Genomic DNA, 18643 nt, shown 5'->3' with positions numbered 1-18643 from the left:
GTCTTCTATACATAGAAGACCGTAAGGAGGTCTTCTATGCATAGAAGGCCGTCAGGAGGTCTTCTATACATAGAAGGCCGTCAGGAGGTCTTCTATACATAGAAGGCCGTCAGGAGGTCTTCTATACATAGAAGGCCGTCAGGAGGTCTTCTATACATAGAAGACCGTCAGGAGTTCTTCTATATTTATATAAGACCGTCAGGAGGTCTTCTATATTTATATAAGACCGTCAGGAGGTCTTCTATATTTATAGAAGACCGTTAGGAGGACCGTCAGGAGGTCTTCTATATTTATAGAAGACCGTCAGGAGGTCTTCTATATTTATAGAAGACCGTCAGGAGGTCTTCTATATTTATAGAAGACCGTCTATATTTATTAGAAGACCCTTAAAAGGTCTTCCATACATAAAATACTATCAACAGGTATTCTATACTTTGAAGACCCTCAAGAGGTCTTCTATACATGAAGACCCTCTAGAGGTCTTCTATACAAGGAAGACCCTCAAGAGGTCTTCCATACTTAGATAAGGGTCTTCTATCTTCCATACATAGAATCGACAGGGGTCTTCTTTATTTATAGAAGACCGTCAGGAGGTCTTCTATATTTATAGAACACCGTCAGGAGGTTTTCTATACATAGAAGACCGTCAGAAGGTCTTCTATACATAGAAGGCCGACAGGAGGGTCTCCTATAAATAGAAGGCCGTCAGGAGGTCTTCTATACATAGAAGACAGTCAGGAGGTCTGCTATATTTATAGAAGGCCGTCAGGAGGTCTTCTATATTTATAGAAGGCCGTCAGGAGGTTTTTCTATATTTATAGAAGACCGTTAGGAGGTCTTCTATACATAGAAGACCGTCAGGAGGTCTTCTATACATAGAAGACCGTCAGGAGGTCTTCTATACATAGAAGACCGTCAGAAGGTCTTCTATACACAGAAGACCGTCAGGAGGTCTTCTATACACAGAAGACCGTCAGGAGGTCTACTATATTTATAGAAGACCGACAGGAGGTCACAGAAGACCCTCAGGAGGTCTTCTATATTTATAGAAGACCGACAGGGGTCTTCTTTATTTATAGAAGACCTTCAGGAGGTCTTCTATACATAGAAGACCTTCAGGAGGTCTTCTATACATAGAAGACCTTCAGGAGGTCTTCTATACATAGAAGTCCGTCAGGAGGTCTTCTATACATAGAAGACCGTCAGGAGGTCTTCAATACATAGAAGACCGTCAGGAGGCCTTCTATACATAGAAGACCGTCAGGAGGTTCTATACATAGAAGACCGTCAGGAGGTCTTCTATACATAGAAGACCGTCAGGAGCCCTTCTATACATAGAAGACCGTCAGGAGGTCTTCTATACATAGAAGACCGTCAGGAGGCCTTCTATACATAGAAGACCGTCAGGAGGTCTTCTATACATAGAAGACCGTCAGGAGGCCTTCTATACATAGAAGACCGTTAGGAGGTCTTCTATACATAGAAGACCGTCAGGAGGTCTTCTATACATCGAAGACCGTCAGCAGGTCTTCTATACATAGAAGACCGTCAGCAGGTCTTCTATACATAGAAGACCGTCAGCAGGTCTTCTATACATAGAAGACCGTCAGGAGGTCTTCTATACATCGAAGACCGTCAGGGTGTCTTCTATACATAGAAGACCGTCAGGGTGTCTTCTATACGTAGAAGACTGTCAGGAGGTCTTCTATACATAGAAGACTGTCAGGGGGTCTTCTATACATAGAAGACCGCCAGGATGTCTTCTATACATAGAAGACCGTCAGAATGTCTTCTATACATAGAAGACCGTAAGGAGGTCTTCTATACATAGAAGACCGTAAGGAGGTCTTCTATACATAGAAGACCGTAAGGAGGTCTTCTATACATAGAAGACCGTATGGAGGTCTTCTATACATAGAAGACCGTAAGGAGGTATTCTATACATAGAAGACCGTAAGGAGGTATTCTATACATAGAAGACCGTAAGGAGGTCTTCTATACATAGAAGACCGTAAGGAGGTCTTCTATGCATAGAAGGCCGTCAGGAGGTCTTCTATGCATAGAAGGCCGTCAGGAAGTCTTCTATACATAGAAAGCCGTCAGGAGGTCTTCTATACATAGAAGGCCGTCAGGAGGTCTTCTATACATAGAAGACCGTCAGGAGTTCTTCTATATTTATATAAGACCGTCAGGAGGTCTTCTATATTTATATAAGACCGTCAGGAGGTCTTCTATATTTATTTATAGAAGACCGTTAGGAGGACCGTCAGGAGGTCTTCTATATTTATAGAAGACCCTCAGGAGGTCTTCTATATTTATAGAAGACCGTCAGGAGGTCTTCTATATTTATAGAAGACCGTCTATATTTATTAGAAGACCCTTAAAAGGTCTTCCATACATAAAATACTATCAACAGGTATTCTATACTTTGAAGACCCTCAAGAGGTCTTCTATACATGAAGACCCTCTAGAGGTCTTCTATACAAGGAAGACCCTCAAGAGGTCTTCCATACTTAGATAAGGGTCTTCTATCTTCCATACATAGAATCCCTTCAAGAGGTCTTCTGTACTTATAACAACCTCTAGAGGTCTTCTAGACATAGAAGACCCCCATGACGTCCTCTGTACTTAGAGAACACTCAAAGGGTCTTCTATACTTAAAGTATCCTCTTCTCTACATACATAGAATATCCTATAGAAGTATTCTATACATAGAAGACATTCAAGAGATCTTCTCTATAGAAGACCTTTGGAAGATATATTCTATCTATAGAAGATATTCTATTTATAAAAGACCTTTTGAAGGTCGTCTATTTGAAGAAGCCCCCATGAATGTCCTTTACTATAAATACCTTTTGAAAGTTTCCTATCCTATGAAAGACTTCCATAAGGTTTTCTGTCTATAGAAGATCTCTTGCAGGTATTCTGTCTATAGAAGATCTCTTGATGATCTGTAGATATTCTGTAAATAGAAAGTCGTCTCTGTATATGTCGTATGACGTCTTTTTAATTCGAGTCGTGTTGATTGCACCTGAAATTGCACTTTGTGTCCAAACTTCTGTTCTCTTGTTGTTGTTAGTATTATTATTATCATTTGACTCGACATATTTTTCATTTTTATTATTATTTTTATTTGCAAACAATAACAACTACACAACGCAATACAATGACAACAATAACAACAATAACAATCAAAAACCCGACAACGCAACAACGCTCCTCCTGTTAATTTGTGCATTGATCAAATTATTGTCGCTTTTTATAGCTCCGACTACGAGTCTGAAATATTTAAATAAAACCAATTTTGAATGTCGTTGTCGTCGTAGCGGACAAATTACAGAACGACCGACATTCTCACTTGAAAACACGGCGCGGTTGCTGGGGTGGTGATGTGGTGTTCACTTGTCTTCGATTTTGTCCCTTTTTTATGATAAATATTTCCGCGTAAAGTCGTCGCAAATTTGCAACACCTCTTCTCTGCTGCTCCCCCCAAATGTCACGCCGCACCATTTATGGATCAAAGTAAAGCGGAGAGAAAAAGTTGACAATTTTAAGTAAAGGCGTGTAATTTGCGCTATTCTTTGAGGTTGGCGATTTATTTTAAGCCAGGTTATGAAGGGTGGTGAACATTAAGAGAGAGGAGAGTTTTTCAAAAAAGAGAGTTTTATTTGGCAGCAAAGGAGAAATTCCAAATATATTTTTATTTAAATGAAATTTACTAATTGAGCACCCGTCATACAGCCAGCCAACCTGTCAATATTTCTGTTGATTTCGCAAAAGAATTCAAATGGTAATTAAATCATATTTATTCGTATTATTGTTTTCTTCTTCGTTGTTGTTGTTACTGTTGCTGTATTTCTTTCAATAAGCCATTTAAATGTGACCGGAATATCATTAAGCCAAGCTTAGCTTAAAAATATAATTTGTTTGTCAGTCATTCGGATCGCTGGTTGCTTGTTTGTTTATTTTTCTTTAATCAATTTTCAGATGATTGCGATGATGATGGCTATGACTGACTTGACTTGAATACCTAGCTGGGCTAACTGCTGGCGGACTGTCGGACTTGACTGATATGGATAATGAAAATATTGTACGTACGTCGTACGTCCGCACGTAACACATATCCCCATCCAATACGTCCATAATTTGTGACACATAACACATAATTCGATATGCGGATTCGATTATGGGCACACTGCCACAATTGTAGTCAGCAGCAGCACCGCCACCGCCACCTCCACCACTCCGCCATCCTACAGTGTCTGATTGTTTTTGTTTTCAGACAAGCAGCAGTATATCGGAATTGAATATTTCTTTTTGAGCTGTGACTAGTGTCAATAATATTTGTGTTTTTTGGTCAAGGAGGGTGGTATGATAAAGGAGGGGTGCTGTAGGTATTCCATAGGTAGAAGATCTAATTTAGGTTTTCCAATTAACTTCCTCATTAGAGGTTAATGAGAAGAACTTCTAAAGGTCTTTGGTACAGAGAAGATCTTCAAGTGGTCTTCTATGGATTGTAGAGCTCCATCGAGTCTTCTATTGAATGATGACCTTTAACCGATCTAACCTATGACTACAAGACCTTTAATAGTATTTTATAGCTAGAAGACCTTCAACAGGTGTTATTTGGATTTCTTTCTCAAACAGGTCTGAGGCTAAAATACCATCGCCAAAAAGACCTTTTAGCGGTCTTCTATGCCGTCAACAGGTCTTCTCTGACTAGAAGACTGTCAACAGGCCTTCTATGTCCCAAAGACCTCCAACACGTCTTTTATGTCCCGAAGAACTTTATCAGATCTTCTTGAAAACTTGAAAACCTCAACGGTCTTATATGGCTAGAAGACTTTTATCCGGTCCTCTATGTCTAGAAGATAGTCAACAGGTCTTCTGTTGCTAGAAGACCTTCCACACGTCTTCTATATCCAGAAGGCCTTCAACAGGCCTTCCATGCCCAGAAGATCTTCAATACGTCTTCTAGTGCCGGAAGGCCTTTAACAGATCTTCTGTGGCTAGAAGGTCTTCAACAGGTCATCTATGTTTAGAAGACCTTTAACAGATCTTCTGTTGCTAGAAGACCTTCAGAAGGACACCTTTATTCCGATGACCTTAATAAGTTCCTCTAAGTCTACAAGTCCTTCACCAGGTCTTTTCTGGCAAGAAGTCTTTCAAAACGTCTTCTATATCCTACTTCTGTAGGTAGAAGACCTTTAACAGGTCTTCCAGAAGGACTTCAATGGATCTTTTAGTGCTAGAAGGCCTTCTAATAGCCTAATAGACTTTCAACAGTTTACCTATGTCCAGATGACCTTCCACAGGTCCTCTAAGCCTAGAAGTCCTTCAAAAGGTCCTTTTTTCTAAAAGATCTTTGTCCAGAAGACCATCAAGTTCAGCAGGACTTCTTAGACCAGAAGACCTTCAATAGGTATTCCATGGCTTAAACTGATTTTCGTGCTCTTCTTCTGGTCCTCACAGGTCCTCTAAGCCTAGAAGTCCTTCAAAAGACCCTTTTTCTAAAAGATCTTTGTCCAGAAGACCATCAACTTCAACAGGACTTCTTGGACCAGAAGACCTTCAATAGGTATTCCATGGCTAGAAGATCTTAAATTGATTTTCTTGCTCTTCGTCTGTATCTAGAATCCTTCAATAGTCCCTCTCTGTCTACTATACCCTACATCGGCCTTCCGAGGTAGTAGAACTTTAACATATCTTATGTCTTCTATGTCTAGAAGACCTCCAACAGGTCTTATGAGGCTAGAAGAACTTTCAACAGGTCTTCTGAGGGTAGTAAAGCCTTCAAGAGGTTTCCTGAGGCTAAAAGACCATCAAAGGGTCTTCGATGTCTACAAAACCTTCAAAAGGGTCTTCGGTGGTTTAATGAACTTCAACAGATCTTCTATGACAAGAAGTCCTCGAACAGGTTTTCTGAGGCAAAATGACCTTTAGCAGATCTTCCGAGGCTAAAAGACCTTCAATAGGTCTTTTGAAGCTAAAATACCTTTAATGGGTCTTCGATGACTAAAAAGCCTTCAAAGGATCTTCCATGGCAAGAAGACCTCCAACAGATCTTCAAAGACTAGAAAATCCTCAAAAAGTCTTCTGGGGCTAGAAGACCTTCAATAGGTCTTCTAAGGCTAAAATACCACCAAAGGGTCTTTTATGACTAAAAAACCTTCCAAGTGTCTTCGGTGGTGTGATTAACTTCAACAGGTGTTCTATGACAAGAAGACCTTCAACAGGTCTTCTGAGGCTAGAAGATCTTTAGAGGTCTTAAGAAACTAAAATACCTTCAGCAGGTCTTCTGAAGCTAAACGACCTTCAGTAGTTCTTCTGAGGCTAAATACCTTCAAAGGGTCTTCGTGGTTTGATTAACTTCAACAAGTCTTATATGGCGAGAAGACCTCTAACAGGTCTTCTGGGGCTAGAAAGTCTTCAACAGGCCTTCTGTGTCAGGGAGACCTTCAACAGGTCCTCTGAGGCTAGAAAATCTTCAAAAGGTCTTCTGGGGCTAGAAAGCCTTCAACAGGCCTTCTGTGTCAAGGAGACCTTCACCATGTCTTCTGAAGGTAGAAAAGCCTTCAATAGGTTTCCTGAGGCTAAAGGCCTTGAAAAGGTCTTCTGTGGCTAACAGACCTTCAAAGGGAATTCGGTGTTTTGATGAACTTCAACAGATCTTCTATGACAAGAATACATTCAACAGGTCTACTGAAGCTAGAATAACCTTCAACACGTCTTCTGATGCTAGAAGTCTTTCTGCAGACCTTCCGAAGATAAAAGACCTTCAGCAGACCTTCTAATTCCAAAAGACCTTCAGTAGGTTTTCTGAGGCTAGAAGACCTTCAACAGGTTTTGGTGGCTAGAAAGCAGGTCTGCTGTGTCAAGAAGAACTTCAACAGGTCCCCTATGACAAGAAAACCTCCAACAGGTCGTCTGAGGCTAGAAAATCTTCAACAGGTATTCTGGCGATAGAAAGTCTTCAACAGGCCGTCTGTGTCAAGGAGACCTTCAACAGGTCTTCTAAGGCTAAAATACCATCAAAGGGTCTTCTATGACTAAAAAACCTTCCAAGGGTCTTCGGTGGTTTGATTAACATTAACAGGTGTTCTATGGAAAGAAGACCTTCAACAGGTCTTCTGAGGCTAGAAGACCTTTAGAGGTCTTCAGAAGCTAAAATACCTTCAGCAGGTCTTCTGAAGCGAAACGACTTTCAGTACTTCTTCTGAGGCTAAATACCTTCAAAGGGTCTTCGGTGGTTTGATGAACTTCTTCTATGGCGAGAAGACATCCAACAGGTCTTCTGAGACTAGAAAATCTTCAACAAGTCTTCTGGGGCTAGAAAATCCTCAACAGGCCTTCTGTGTCAAGTAGATCTTCAACAGGTAGAGGGTAGAAAACTCTTCAACAGGTCTCCTGAGGCTAAAAGACTTAAGGAGGTCTTCTGTTGCTATAATACCTGTTGTCTAGAAGACATTCATCAGGCCTTCTGGGGCTAGATGAACATACAACAGGTCTTCCGAGGGTAGAGAATACTTCAACAGGTTTCCTGAGGCTAAAGGCCTTCAAAAGGTCTTTTGTGGCTAAAACACCTTCAAAGGGTCTTCGGTGGTTTAATGATCTTCATGGCAAGAGTACCTTCTATGGCAAGAATACCTTCAACAGGTCTACTGAAACTAGAAGAACCTTCAACAGGTCTTCTGAAGCTAAAAGACCTTCACCTGGTCTTCTGAGGCTAAACGGCCTTCAGTAGACCTTTTGAGGCTAAAAAACCTTCAAAGGGTCTTCGGTGGTTTGATGAACTTGAAAAGGTCTTCTCTGACAAGAAGACCTCATACAGGTCTTCTGAGACTAGAAAATCTTCAACAAGTCTTCTGGGGCTAGAAAATCTTCAACAGGTTTTCTAAGGCTAAAATACCATCAAAGGGTCTTCTATGACTAAAAAACCTTCCAAGGGTCTTCGGTGGTTTGATTAACATCAACAGGTCTTCTGAGGCTAGAAGACCTTTAGAGGTCTTCAGAAGCTAAAATACCTTCAGCAGGTCTTCTGAAGCCAAACGACTTTCAGTACTTCTTCTGAGGCTAAATACCTTCAAAGGGTCTTCGGTGGTTTGATGAACTTCTTCTATGGCGAGAAGACATCCAACAGGTCTTCTGAGACTAGAAAATCTTCAACAAGTCTTCTGGGGCTAGAAAATCTTCAACAGGCCTTCTGTGTCAAGTAGACCTTCAACAGGTAGAGGGTAGAAAACTCTTCAACAGGTCTCCTGAGGCTAAAAGACTTAAGAAGGTCTTCTGTTGCTATAAGACCTGTTGTCTAGAAGACATTCATCAGGCCGTCTGGGGCTAGATGAACATACTAAAAGACCTTCAAAGGGTCTTCGGTGGTTTGATGAACTTCAACAGATCTTCTATGGCAAGAACACCTTTAACAGGTCTACTGAAGCTAGAAGAATCTTCAACAGGTCTTCTGATGCTAGAATTCTTTCAGCAGACCTTCTGAAGCTAAAAGACCTTCAACAAGTCTTCTGTGGCTAGAGGACTTTCAGCAGACCTTCTGATTCCAAAAGACCTGCAGTAGGTTTTCTTAGGCTAGAAGACCTTCAACAGGTTTTGGCGGCTAGAAAGGCTGTAACAGGTCTGCTGTGTCAAGAAGAATTTCAACAGGTCCTCTATGGCAAGAAAACCTTCAACAGGCCCTCTTTGTCTGGAGACCTTCAGTAGGTCTGAGGCTAGAATGTCTGCTGTCCCGAATATCTTTAGTCGGCTTTTCGTACCTAAAACTTCTTAGGCTAGAAGAACTTCAACAGGACCTATATTTTTCAAAGACCTTAAACGTGTGACCTTCCACAGGTCTTCTGAGGCTAAAAGGTTTCAGCAGGGCTAAAAGATCTTCAGCAGGTCTTCTGTGGCTAGATGACCTTCAAAGGGATCCTTATGTCTGGAGGACCTTCAAAAGGTCTCGTGAGGCTAGAAGACCTTCAGTAGGTTTTCTATGTCCAGAAGACCTTCTATATGTCTTTTATTACCAGAAGACCTTCAACAAGTCTCTTATGATTAAAAAATAGTCGTTTGTCCAGAAGATCTTTAGCCAGGTCTTCTATGGCTAAAAGACCCCCAGAGGTCTTTAAATTTTTATCAAAGTACCCATTTAATAACTCTGATGTTGTTTGAAAATGACCTCACACCGATCATTAGAGCCTCGTATTAGAATGCCTTGCTAGTCTCTGTGGGCCACGTTAGCACGAGCCAAATAGCTATGAAAAAATAACTAATTATTGTCGCATATCGTCACTTAATAACGCTTGGCTTAAGAAGTATGAACGATTTGAGCTAAGCTTAAGCAAAATAAACAGCAAATCAAAAATCTAAAAAAAAATATTTTTGGACGTCACCTGAATGCTTCTTCTTCTTCTGTCCACTGAGCGTAATCCATGCGTAGACTCTTTGGGTAGAATTTTAAGAGTATTTTCTTCAAGCCCCCCCTGAGTATTACCTTGTCTCCGCGCATTGTGTTGGGCGTCTGGCTGTGTGATTCAACAGCAATGAATTTTGTTCACCACCCAGCTAATGATGACAGTTGTTGTCCGTCAAGCGGGCGGACAAATTATTGTCCATTGAGCGGTTATTTTCGGGGTCGCTGTTTATTTAGTTCGTAGTTTAAGGTTTTCTTCTGTAAAACACAGAGAAACAAGAAACGAAACGATACAATTTCGAAACTTTGCGTTTAGCGTTCTTTTTCCGTGTAGCGTCGTTCTTTTTGCGGTTATGGTTGGCTTTGCAGCATCACACGTCGATTGGAACTTTACATGCCTATATTTGGTTATTACAATATTTCTTCTTCTTCTTCTGACTAAGCAATAATGAGCAATAACGTTTGATATGGTGCAACTAATAAAACATCTGACAGTCTTGAGAAAAAGTGTTGTGTTTCGGTTTAAGACGTTGTTGATAAGCTGAAAAGAAAAACAAAAAAATAAGCTTGCAACCTGGTGTGGCAAGTGTTCGAATGCCCGACTTACGTTGACAAAATTTTCGCACTTTCGTTTTTAAAAGATTTTGTTAACAACAAAATTAAACACCGCCACTCCCAGTTTTATTTCGCGTTACGGAATTGTTTATCGCCCGCCAGTGCGAATTTGAAGAGTAAAGGTGGCGTCTTGAGCGCCGCCTTCACTCTTCAAATTCAAATTTGTCTCTCTTAAGGCCTCGTTTACAAATTTTATTGGCTCTTGGAATTTAAGCCTCTTTAGTGTTGTATTTAGCCAAGTTTTATTGTGTTATTATTGTTTTAGTCGCGTGCCTTAAAACGCAACTTATTTTCGTAAGCTTTGTTTTTTATGTTGTTATTAATAATGGCCGTCCGCCGTGTGTGTGTTTCTGTGTGTCTCTTTATTACAGTTAAATGTTTGACATAAAATTGAAAAAGAAAAAGTAATAAAATATTTTTTATAACAACAAACAGAAACGAAAAGTGTCATCAATTATCTCCCATTAAAATTATTAAAATTTTTGTGTAACCACAAATTACAACAACAGCAGCAGCAAAATAACAACAACAATAAATCGTATTTCCAGCTAACTATGCGGCTAGTTTACTAGTCGGCTAGTCTAGTTTAGCACTTGGACACAAACAACAACAATGAGTCCATTTGATGCAGTTTTAAATTGTTTCAGTAAAACGTGCTGCTGTACGCCATGTATTAACCAAAGGTGGGATCGATGTTTTTGTTATTTGTTTATTTTATTGTATTTAACCAACTTCTAGATTTTGACTTCATAATCTTCATTCCCTTTGTTATTAACTGATAGAAATCATGGATCAGCCGATTAGATCCAAAATTTGGCATTTCTAATACAAACTTAGTTTGAATTCGAAATATGTATGTCATATCGTTCCACTCCTTCGCAGTAACCGATTTGGTCCATACTTTGCACATCGTAATATTTCTACGAGGCATAAATCAAGTTCTCACACAACATTTGGGAAAAGTGCAGTTCAAACTCTCCTCTCAAATCGTTTTGACTTTTCTTGCAACAGATTGCACTCGAGACCCCCACTACAAGTTTTTTTGAGGGCAAGTTCCTGACAATAAAAAACTGGCCCAGCATGTGCAATGCTGGTGCACACGAAAGCTTTTCAATGGGATACTGGGATAATGGTACTTATCGGTCCACTTTTACCGATGCTATCGACTGTAACTTCTGTGAAATGTGAAGTTGTCTCAACAATACCTAAAGGAGGCGGACTGCAATAAGGCGTTAGTTTGACTGTAGATCTTTGGTTTAGGATGTTTTGTATTTCGATCCAAGTAAAGAATAATCAATTAACAATCCGGCTTTGCTGACAGCAAAATATCGTCGAGAGACAGAATTAATAATAACTTTACACTTTACAATCCCACGGTAGCAGGTTCCAGGGACGTACGCAGGATTTCATTTCGGGGGGGGCACAACTTGACCAAAAATCACGAAAAATTCAAATGTTGTTTAGCGTTACGTAAAGCTATTTTAAGGGGTTATGGCCACATTTAAGCATGAGAAAAGCCATTTTCATGCATTTCTTATAAAAAATCTATTAAACCTTAAGTTACCTTCTATTTTTTTTTTTTTTTTTTTTTTTGAAATATCTTACATTAAAATGCCCGCTTATAAAGCTCTGTTTTTACTAAAGCAGTTTGCGGTACCCACTGTAGTTTGAAAAAGAATAAACCGATCAACATATATTTTTGTGGGATCATTACGAACCTAATAATCTTGTCCATTATCGAAAAGGAATTAAAAAATCAATTTTTAAAAATTTTGAACAGTTAAAATCAAAATTTCGATTTTAACAAAAACAAAACACCGTACAAAATTGATATTTTTTCTGACTCCGTCAGCAGTTTTTTTAAGACTCTCTCGGTTAAGCACATGATTTATGTGCACAATAGTCCCACAAAAACATTTAAAGTGCCACTTCTAGGAAAAGACGTTTTTAGTTTTTATGCTACATACAAAACACAATAAATGTTTCCCTTCGAAAGCTCATATCTCGGTAAATTTTTGTCCGACTGGAAATTTTGGCACATATTCTATTCTATATTTTATATGAAATAATGGTACAAAGTATATAAATTCAATAGAAAGAATTCATAATATTTAGTCCCAATTTACATTAGGCGAGTTTACTTGCGGTAAGTCTCAGTTTGTAGAAAAGACACGTAAGGGGTATGGGAGTTGAAAAAAATTGCTCGTACCGGCAATTTTCAGGCAATTCCTTTTATATTTTTCGTTTTTGACATTATTTTCATTGTTTTGAAAACAAAACTTGCAGAAACAGAATTGCCTGTATAAACGCAAGAGGCAAGAGAACGAGAAAAATTGCCGCAAGAAAAATCGTTTAATGTAAATTGGGACTAAGGATACAATTTTAAATATTTACAGAGTAGGATATTTAGAACTGAAATTAGACAATATCGGGCCACGATCGGTAATGTCGCCATGTAAAATTTATTGAAGTATATTGAAGTTTTTAATCATACAGGTCCACGTTATGGTTTATCGCAGAATTTTACAACAACAAAGAATTGCCGTTGTCTTTGCTATAGCAAGATTTTCACTATTTCGATGATCTTAGCCTAATTTTTAAGAATATTGGCTGTCGTTGTCGTTGATATGTTTCCAAATGAAAACATTAAGAAAAATTTAACAGTTTTGGAGATATGGTGCGAAATGTATACAAGTTATGGAATTTTTAGATATATTATAAAATTTATTTTTTTTTTTCATTTCTCTAAATATTTTATTTTGGCCCTTATCTACAAATTTGCTACAAAGGTCAGAAGAAGATTTGCATTGGTTTCAGAGATATAGCCCCGAGTTGTTTAAAAAGTCGATATTTAATAATGTTTAGATGGGGCCATAAAATCCAAGCTGTATCTGACTCAACAAAACGGAACTAGGGCTTTTGTACTTTGGGTCTGTACTTTCAAAAAATCCTCACTTCAAATTATTTGCACAAGATTACCTTAAACATGTTGCACAGTGTTATTTACCGAAAGAGATAGATTCTGATACCAGGATTATTTTTACTTTTAATATTATGTTACAAAAGAAGCGTTATAATTTGTTTTCTTAATTGTACGGTTAGAAGTTTTTGGACTCGATGACAAACACTTTGATGGACTTAGTTCTATATAGTTTTGACAAATAACAATCGATCCTTATTGAACCCCACATAACTATTCACTAACAATTATTTGAGAGACACTCCTCTCGATAGTTACCGCGCCCATAAGCTTTTTAGTTGGCCACCGTAGTGTTTAGAGCTTTGTCAGGAAGCATAAACTTGTCCACGAAAAATAGGATATCGCTGTAAACAAGACTACAAAATGTCCAAGGGATCCTCAAACAGTCTTTAAACTGCAGTTATGTTAGACTTGTGTAAGAGACCTGAAGATGTTGTCCAAACATATTCTCATGGACCCTGATGTACTTTTGGAAGTAATCTTGCGAACCATATTAGGTTCGATTTTAGACCGAATCGGTTAGTCCTTTCGACCATTTATGGCGGAGGTACCGATATGACTTAAATTTAATTTAGACAAAACATTACGAGATCCATAACATGGACCGAGAGTTATCATGAGTTCCAACCTGCCAGACAAACAGAGATACAGACGGACGGACGGTGGTAAGTACTTCCATCTTGGCTGAAACGAATATCGTCTAAACATATGTGAAGTCTTAAATCATTATTTTGATGAAATCTATGCAATCCTAGTGTATATAATCTCGTAATCTAAAGTCTGAGGTTACAATTATACTTCGGTAATGATAAGTAAAAATCAAGTGACGCACAAAAATTCATTTGTCTTCATTATTTTCTCATACTGTTTAGCAGCAAATTTGTCTAAAACAGAATAACAAAATTTTGGCGATGGCAGTAAAAGAAATTTCTAATTGGCTTTCAATATGTAGTCCACGAAGGACCGACCCTTCATACATTTTATTCAATAGATTTTTATACCCTTCATCATCGGTACCTCCCGATTTTCGGTATTTTGAACATTGTGGACTCAATATTCCACCGTAATGGCTGAAATTTGGTATTTAGACTTCGTTGGGGGTACTCAAACTTCCCCTTTACATTTGTCGGTATAGGTCCACGTTTTCATATTGCCCCATTTCTAACTAAAATTCGTCTGTATATGTCCACGTTTCGATTATTCCATTTTACTTCAATACAACTTGTGGTGGAGGGTATAACAAGTTCGGACCGGCCGAACTTAACGCCGTTCTTACTTGTTTTTTATATACATACATATTTCCATTCCCATAATACTGAACTCGTTATTTTTGTTATAACCGGATTAGTTTTAAGCCTCGAGAGCTCTATACAGTTCGAATAAATAATAGACATGGGGTATATTCATTAAGGAATTAGCTTTTGATAGTGGTATGATATGACATGAAGAAGTAATTCAGATTTTATTGGAAGTTTCTCTCAAAAACAGCTTACAAACAAAAATTTTTAAAATATTTTCTTACAAAACTTGTTAATGATGTACATTTTCTGTTCAGAAACTTAAGAAAATATAAGTTTTAATTTGAAATCTTCATATATACAAACATTTTTATGAGAAAAAAATACAATAACTAGTTACAGTAGCTTAAAAAATTTTGTTCGACCAAACCATTTCGGGGGGGGCCCGGGCCCCCCGTGCCCCCCCCCTGCGTACGTCCCTGGCAGGTTCTATCGTACCGGATTGACCCGAAACTATTGTGTTTCGGTCAGCGGCTGCCATCTCAGCATCAAACCTGTGGTTCTACGTAGATTTCATGCTGCTATAACAACAACAACTAATAACATTAGTGCCGGAGGTATATAAATCAGAATTCATATTCAATTCACGAATCCCGCTGGCTACCGATAACGAATGCGACGACGCAAGAAGACGGAGAATTATCGGATGGCAAAATAGGAGGTCATCATTGGTTGAATAGGGGATATGAATATCTAAATTTTTATCTCGCCTAGTTTCTCTCCGGACCTGACTCCCGGCTATTTTAGTGTGTTGAAGTCTAGCACAAGTGACGTAAAGAGGAAACCCAAGTCTTTCGACGAAAATGTATGAAGGAGTTGGTGCATTTCTGGACTCATGTCTTAGGAAGTATTGGCTTCCACTAGCATTACACTTTCAAATTATCCAAGAATGACGTAACCCGCATTTAAGGACAAAAAGTGTTGTACTTGTACCTAATGAAATAAACCGACCGCGTTCAACTCTATGTTCCGAAAAGACGCCACTTGAATAGGATCAGTTCATAATGAGGTCGAAGTTAGGGACTGGTATTGCATGGTCGATAGTAAGAATTGAGGCAGCTACTCCGGCTGTATCTCACTTGCGCTACGGATGGTGGGTAATCTTCCATTCATACGATACGATCTTATAGCCACGCCGATTGCATCTGTATAAATATCCCTCAAACCTGCCTGATGATCTAGCAGATATTGCGTCGGCAACAACCTGTTGTGCCGACACACCGGCAATCATGTAAATGGTCCAACAAAGACATGAGGATACGCCCTGTTGCGGTTCTCAGGGCGTATTCTGGCAAGTCTGCAAGTTTTTTCATTTCGTATAACTTACGTTGACAAACCACACTGGCGCCGCATAGCTTACCACAGACTGACCTATCGCGTTGTATGTGATTAATAAGGTATCTTTATCTGCTCCCCAAGTACTGTCGGCTAGGAAATTTAGAACCTTGTCCCTTCTTCTCATCTTATCGAAGACAGCTGTGGCATGCGCAGACGACTTGTATAAGACGTCGGATGTAACCCATAGGACTTTAGAGTAGTGTTAATGAATTGTACTTTGCCGATGATAAAGAAGAAGTGGAAAATTTGATTTTTATTTCTTTGTAATTAGTGTTTATAAGCTATTCTAACTTTGATGTGTTCTGTTCGGATGAAAACAATAAAATGAAATAATACATACATATTTTCCCACAACATCCCTGAAGGGACAAGGGAGACTTCTCTCATATCAATGAGTGCACGCCGATTCATATTGGCTCAATGATACGACACCACTTGTAGAGAAGTTTTTCATGGCTTAAATACTCAGGAAATGTCGCCGGCATTACTGAGGGGGGATTTTGCCACCGTTGAAAATTTGATGTTGCTTGGCCTGGGATTCGAACCGCAGACCCTCTGAGTGCAAGGCGGACGTGCTAACCATTGCACCACGGTGGCCCCCAAAAATGAAAAAAAAATGAAAAAATGAAATAATACTAAGACGTAATGTAATTGAGAGCGAGAGAAGGTTTACTTGTTGACAACTCTAATTTGCTAATGGCAATACTTTTAAAAACTGTAATAAAAAGAGGATACATCATGATTAAGTTATAACAAGTAGTTAGTGTTTGTGGTGGGAATTATTGACCCATTAACCTGCACATATGAGGATGAGGAGGAGACGGAATCAATCGAGCACCTTCTTTGTCGGTATCCTAGACTGTTGACCAGAATACACAGAATGTTTGGTGTACACGTGGTTGAATCCCTCTCCTACTTTTCCTCCATTGACCCCACAGTCATGATAACCTACTGCAGTAGCCTTAAATTGCTATGGGGCGGGCCAATATGTATAGACTATGACTAGAAACAGTTTTTAACTCCTCAACTAAATATCTTCACCCACCTATCTCCCTACTATATCTATTATCCTTCCAGCCCTATTCCGTTTCTCCACTCTCCTTCCCCCTCCTATCCACTTCTTAACTAATTTCAGGATGAGCTCGTATCCATCACATTAACACTTTTATTAGCACCATTGCCAACAAAACACACCTCGATCCACATCAACTCATCACCTCCATCAACAAAAATTGCAACTCAATAGCCCGAACTCTTCCCCAAAGCTTCCATCCACATCAACACACACCTGATCCACATCAACTCATCCTCTTCAACTACACAACACCCCTCATCAACCAACCAATCATATACAGTCTCACAAAGCAATAGCCCAAGCTCCACACTATCAATCACATCAATAATCATCTGTACATATATATAATATAAAATAGTCTGAATGATCGCAGCTGCGCATTCTTAAACCAACCAACCTGCACATGCAATGGGGGGGGGGGATCATTTCCGCCGTCATGGCTGACCGTATTATCAAATGCTTTAGTCAGGTCTAATGCTACAATCTCCGTTCTGTGGCACGGTCTGTTCTGTTTGAGACTTCAGCTGTTGTGGTACAATTCTGCATCTGGAAACCATGTTGATGATTCGCAAAAGGATAACGTGCTGGGGAATGAGTAAAGTCTCAAGTATCATTGCTACTGGTATGATTCACCTTTGCTGGCTTCCTTGCCTTGCGATAGATTGAGGACCTTGTTCAGATACTTGACTCCAGGTTCATTCAACTACATTAGCATCACATTGAAATTCCGTCAAGTCGAAGCGTTGTCGACGATTTTGCGCCGTAAATTATGATGGTTCCTACCCGGCTAAAAGAGATAATAAACAACGCAAAACACTACTCTTCGTCCGGTCGTTATCCGGATGTCGGCTAAAACAACCTCCCACATCTATTAAGATCTGTCACAACCACGCCGTAAAACATGACATCCTTTTTACTAGGTTACGCGGTAATGCGTTATTAACCATTGTCTACAATTTACTACTGCCGGTTCCAATGTTGCAGACCTTAGATGCTCTAGCCACATTTTCCGGTTGTGCTCACCGAGTAATCTATTGACTTCCAATGTCAGTTCTCTGACCTTGGGGTCGATAGGGTTCGTATGGCGAAGCTCATCACGTTCATTCGCTAATCTCATCGCCTTTGCTGGAAAATTAGGTCTTATTTCAGGAATTCGTGCAGAAGGTATATGGCGAGCGGCTGCAGTAGTGATGTTGTCTCGGAAATACCTCTCCGCTACCCAAAATTCAGAGGGATTGGGCAGTTCTCGTAAGCGTTGGTTAGTGAATTCTCTGAATCCTCGGTGGATAGGAATGGAGAGGAGGATAGGGAGATGGCCCGACCCAAGGGAAATGACGTTTTGACATCCTTGTGCATGCAGCAAAGTGTGTAGGTCTATATATTAGCTCGGCCAGCGCTATGCCTTTCTGGCCATTTCCTATGGTTGAATACCATAACTCATTATGTGCATTAAAATCTCCACCCGATGTAAGGCGAATAACGTGGCACACAGCTATAAATCGGCGGGATATAGGAGTTCTTTCTCGGCGGTTCCTCACTTTGTCGCTACCCCTATGCACTCCAAGTGTGTGTCAAGTCGGGTTGTTTATTGATGGAGATGATGATTAGAGATGGTCCGACCTATGGGAAATGACAGGTTTCAAATTCACTCGGTGGACCAGATGAGGGCGCCCTCGTTCAAGCAGAAAAATGTGGAGCTATATATTTGCTCACCCAGCTCTCTGATCATTTCCTAGAGTTAAGTTCCACAAATCGTGATGCGCATTAAAATCTCCTAGGCCAACCGGGGCTTGATGTCAGGTGATTAAAACAGAATACATCCATTAATCGCAGGATATACACACTTTATCGCTCCCTCAGAAAAGTCAGTCCAGGTGAATGAGACGTTTTGATGACTTATGGCCTGTTTCACTAACCCCCATTATTATAAG

At 39.6% G+C, this 18643-nt stretch overlaps 1 protein-coding gene across 7 annotated transcripts in view; it reads left to right on the top strand.

The window, feature by feature from the left end:
- Positions 1–18643, top strand: part of RhoGAP19D (Rho GTPase activating protein at 19D) — a 337437-nt gene that overhangs the window by 296852 nt on the left and 21942 nt on the right. The window contains exons 1-3 of one of the 7 annotated variants that reach the window (XM_073976965.1): positions 9567–9642; positions 9723–9813; positions 10393–10704. The exons of 4 other annotated variants lie outside the window; for them this stretch is intronic. In XM_073976965.1, the coding sequence (XP_073833066.1) occupies positions 10634–10704 (71 nt within the window). In that variant the 5' untranslated portion in view covers positions 9567–9642; positions 9723–9813; positions 10393–10633. Of the gene's footprint in view, positions 1–9545; positions 9814–10392; positions 10705–18643 lie in introns of those variants that run through there. 2 more of the 7 variants (XM_073976964.1, XM_073976966.1) reach the window with 2 other exon arrangements.

Source organism: Musca autumnalis, unplaced genomic scaffold (genome assembly GCF_047663935.1).
Source record: "Musca autumnalis isolate F117 unplaced genomic scaffold, ASM4766393v1 scaffold_3, whole genome shotgun sequence".
Lineage (NCBI taxonomy): Eukaryota > Metazoa > Arthropoda > Insecta > Diptera > Muscidae > Musca > Musca autumnalis.
The sequence above is the reverse complement of the archived record's forward strand: the minus strand, read 5'-3'. Positions and strand labels throughout refer to the sequence as shown.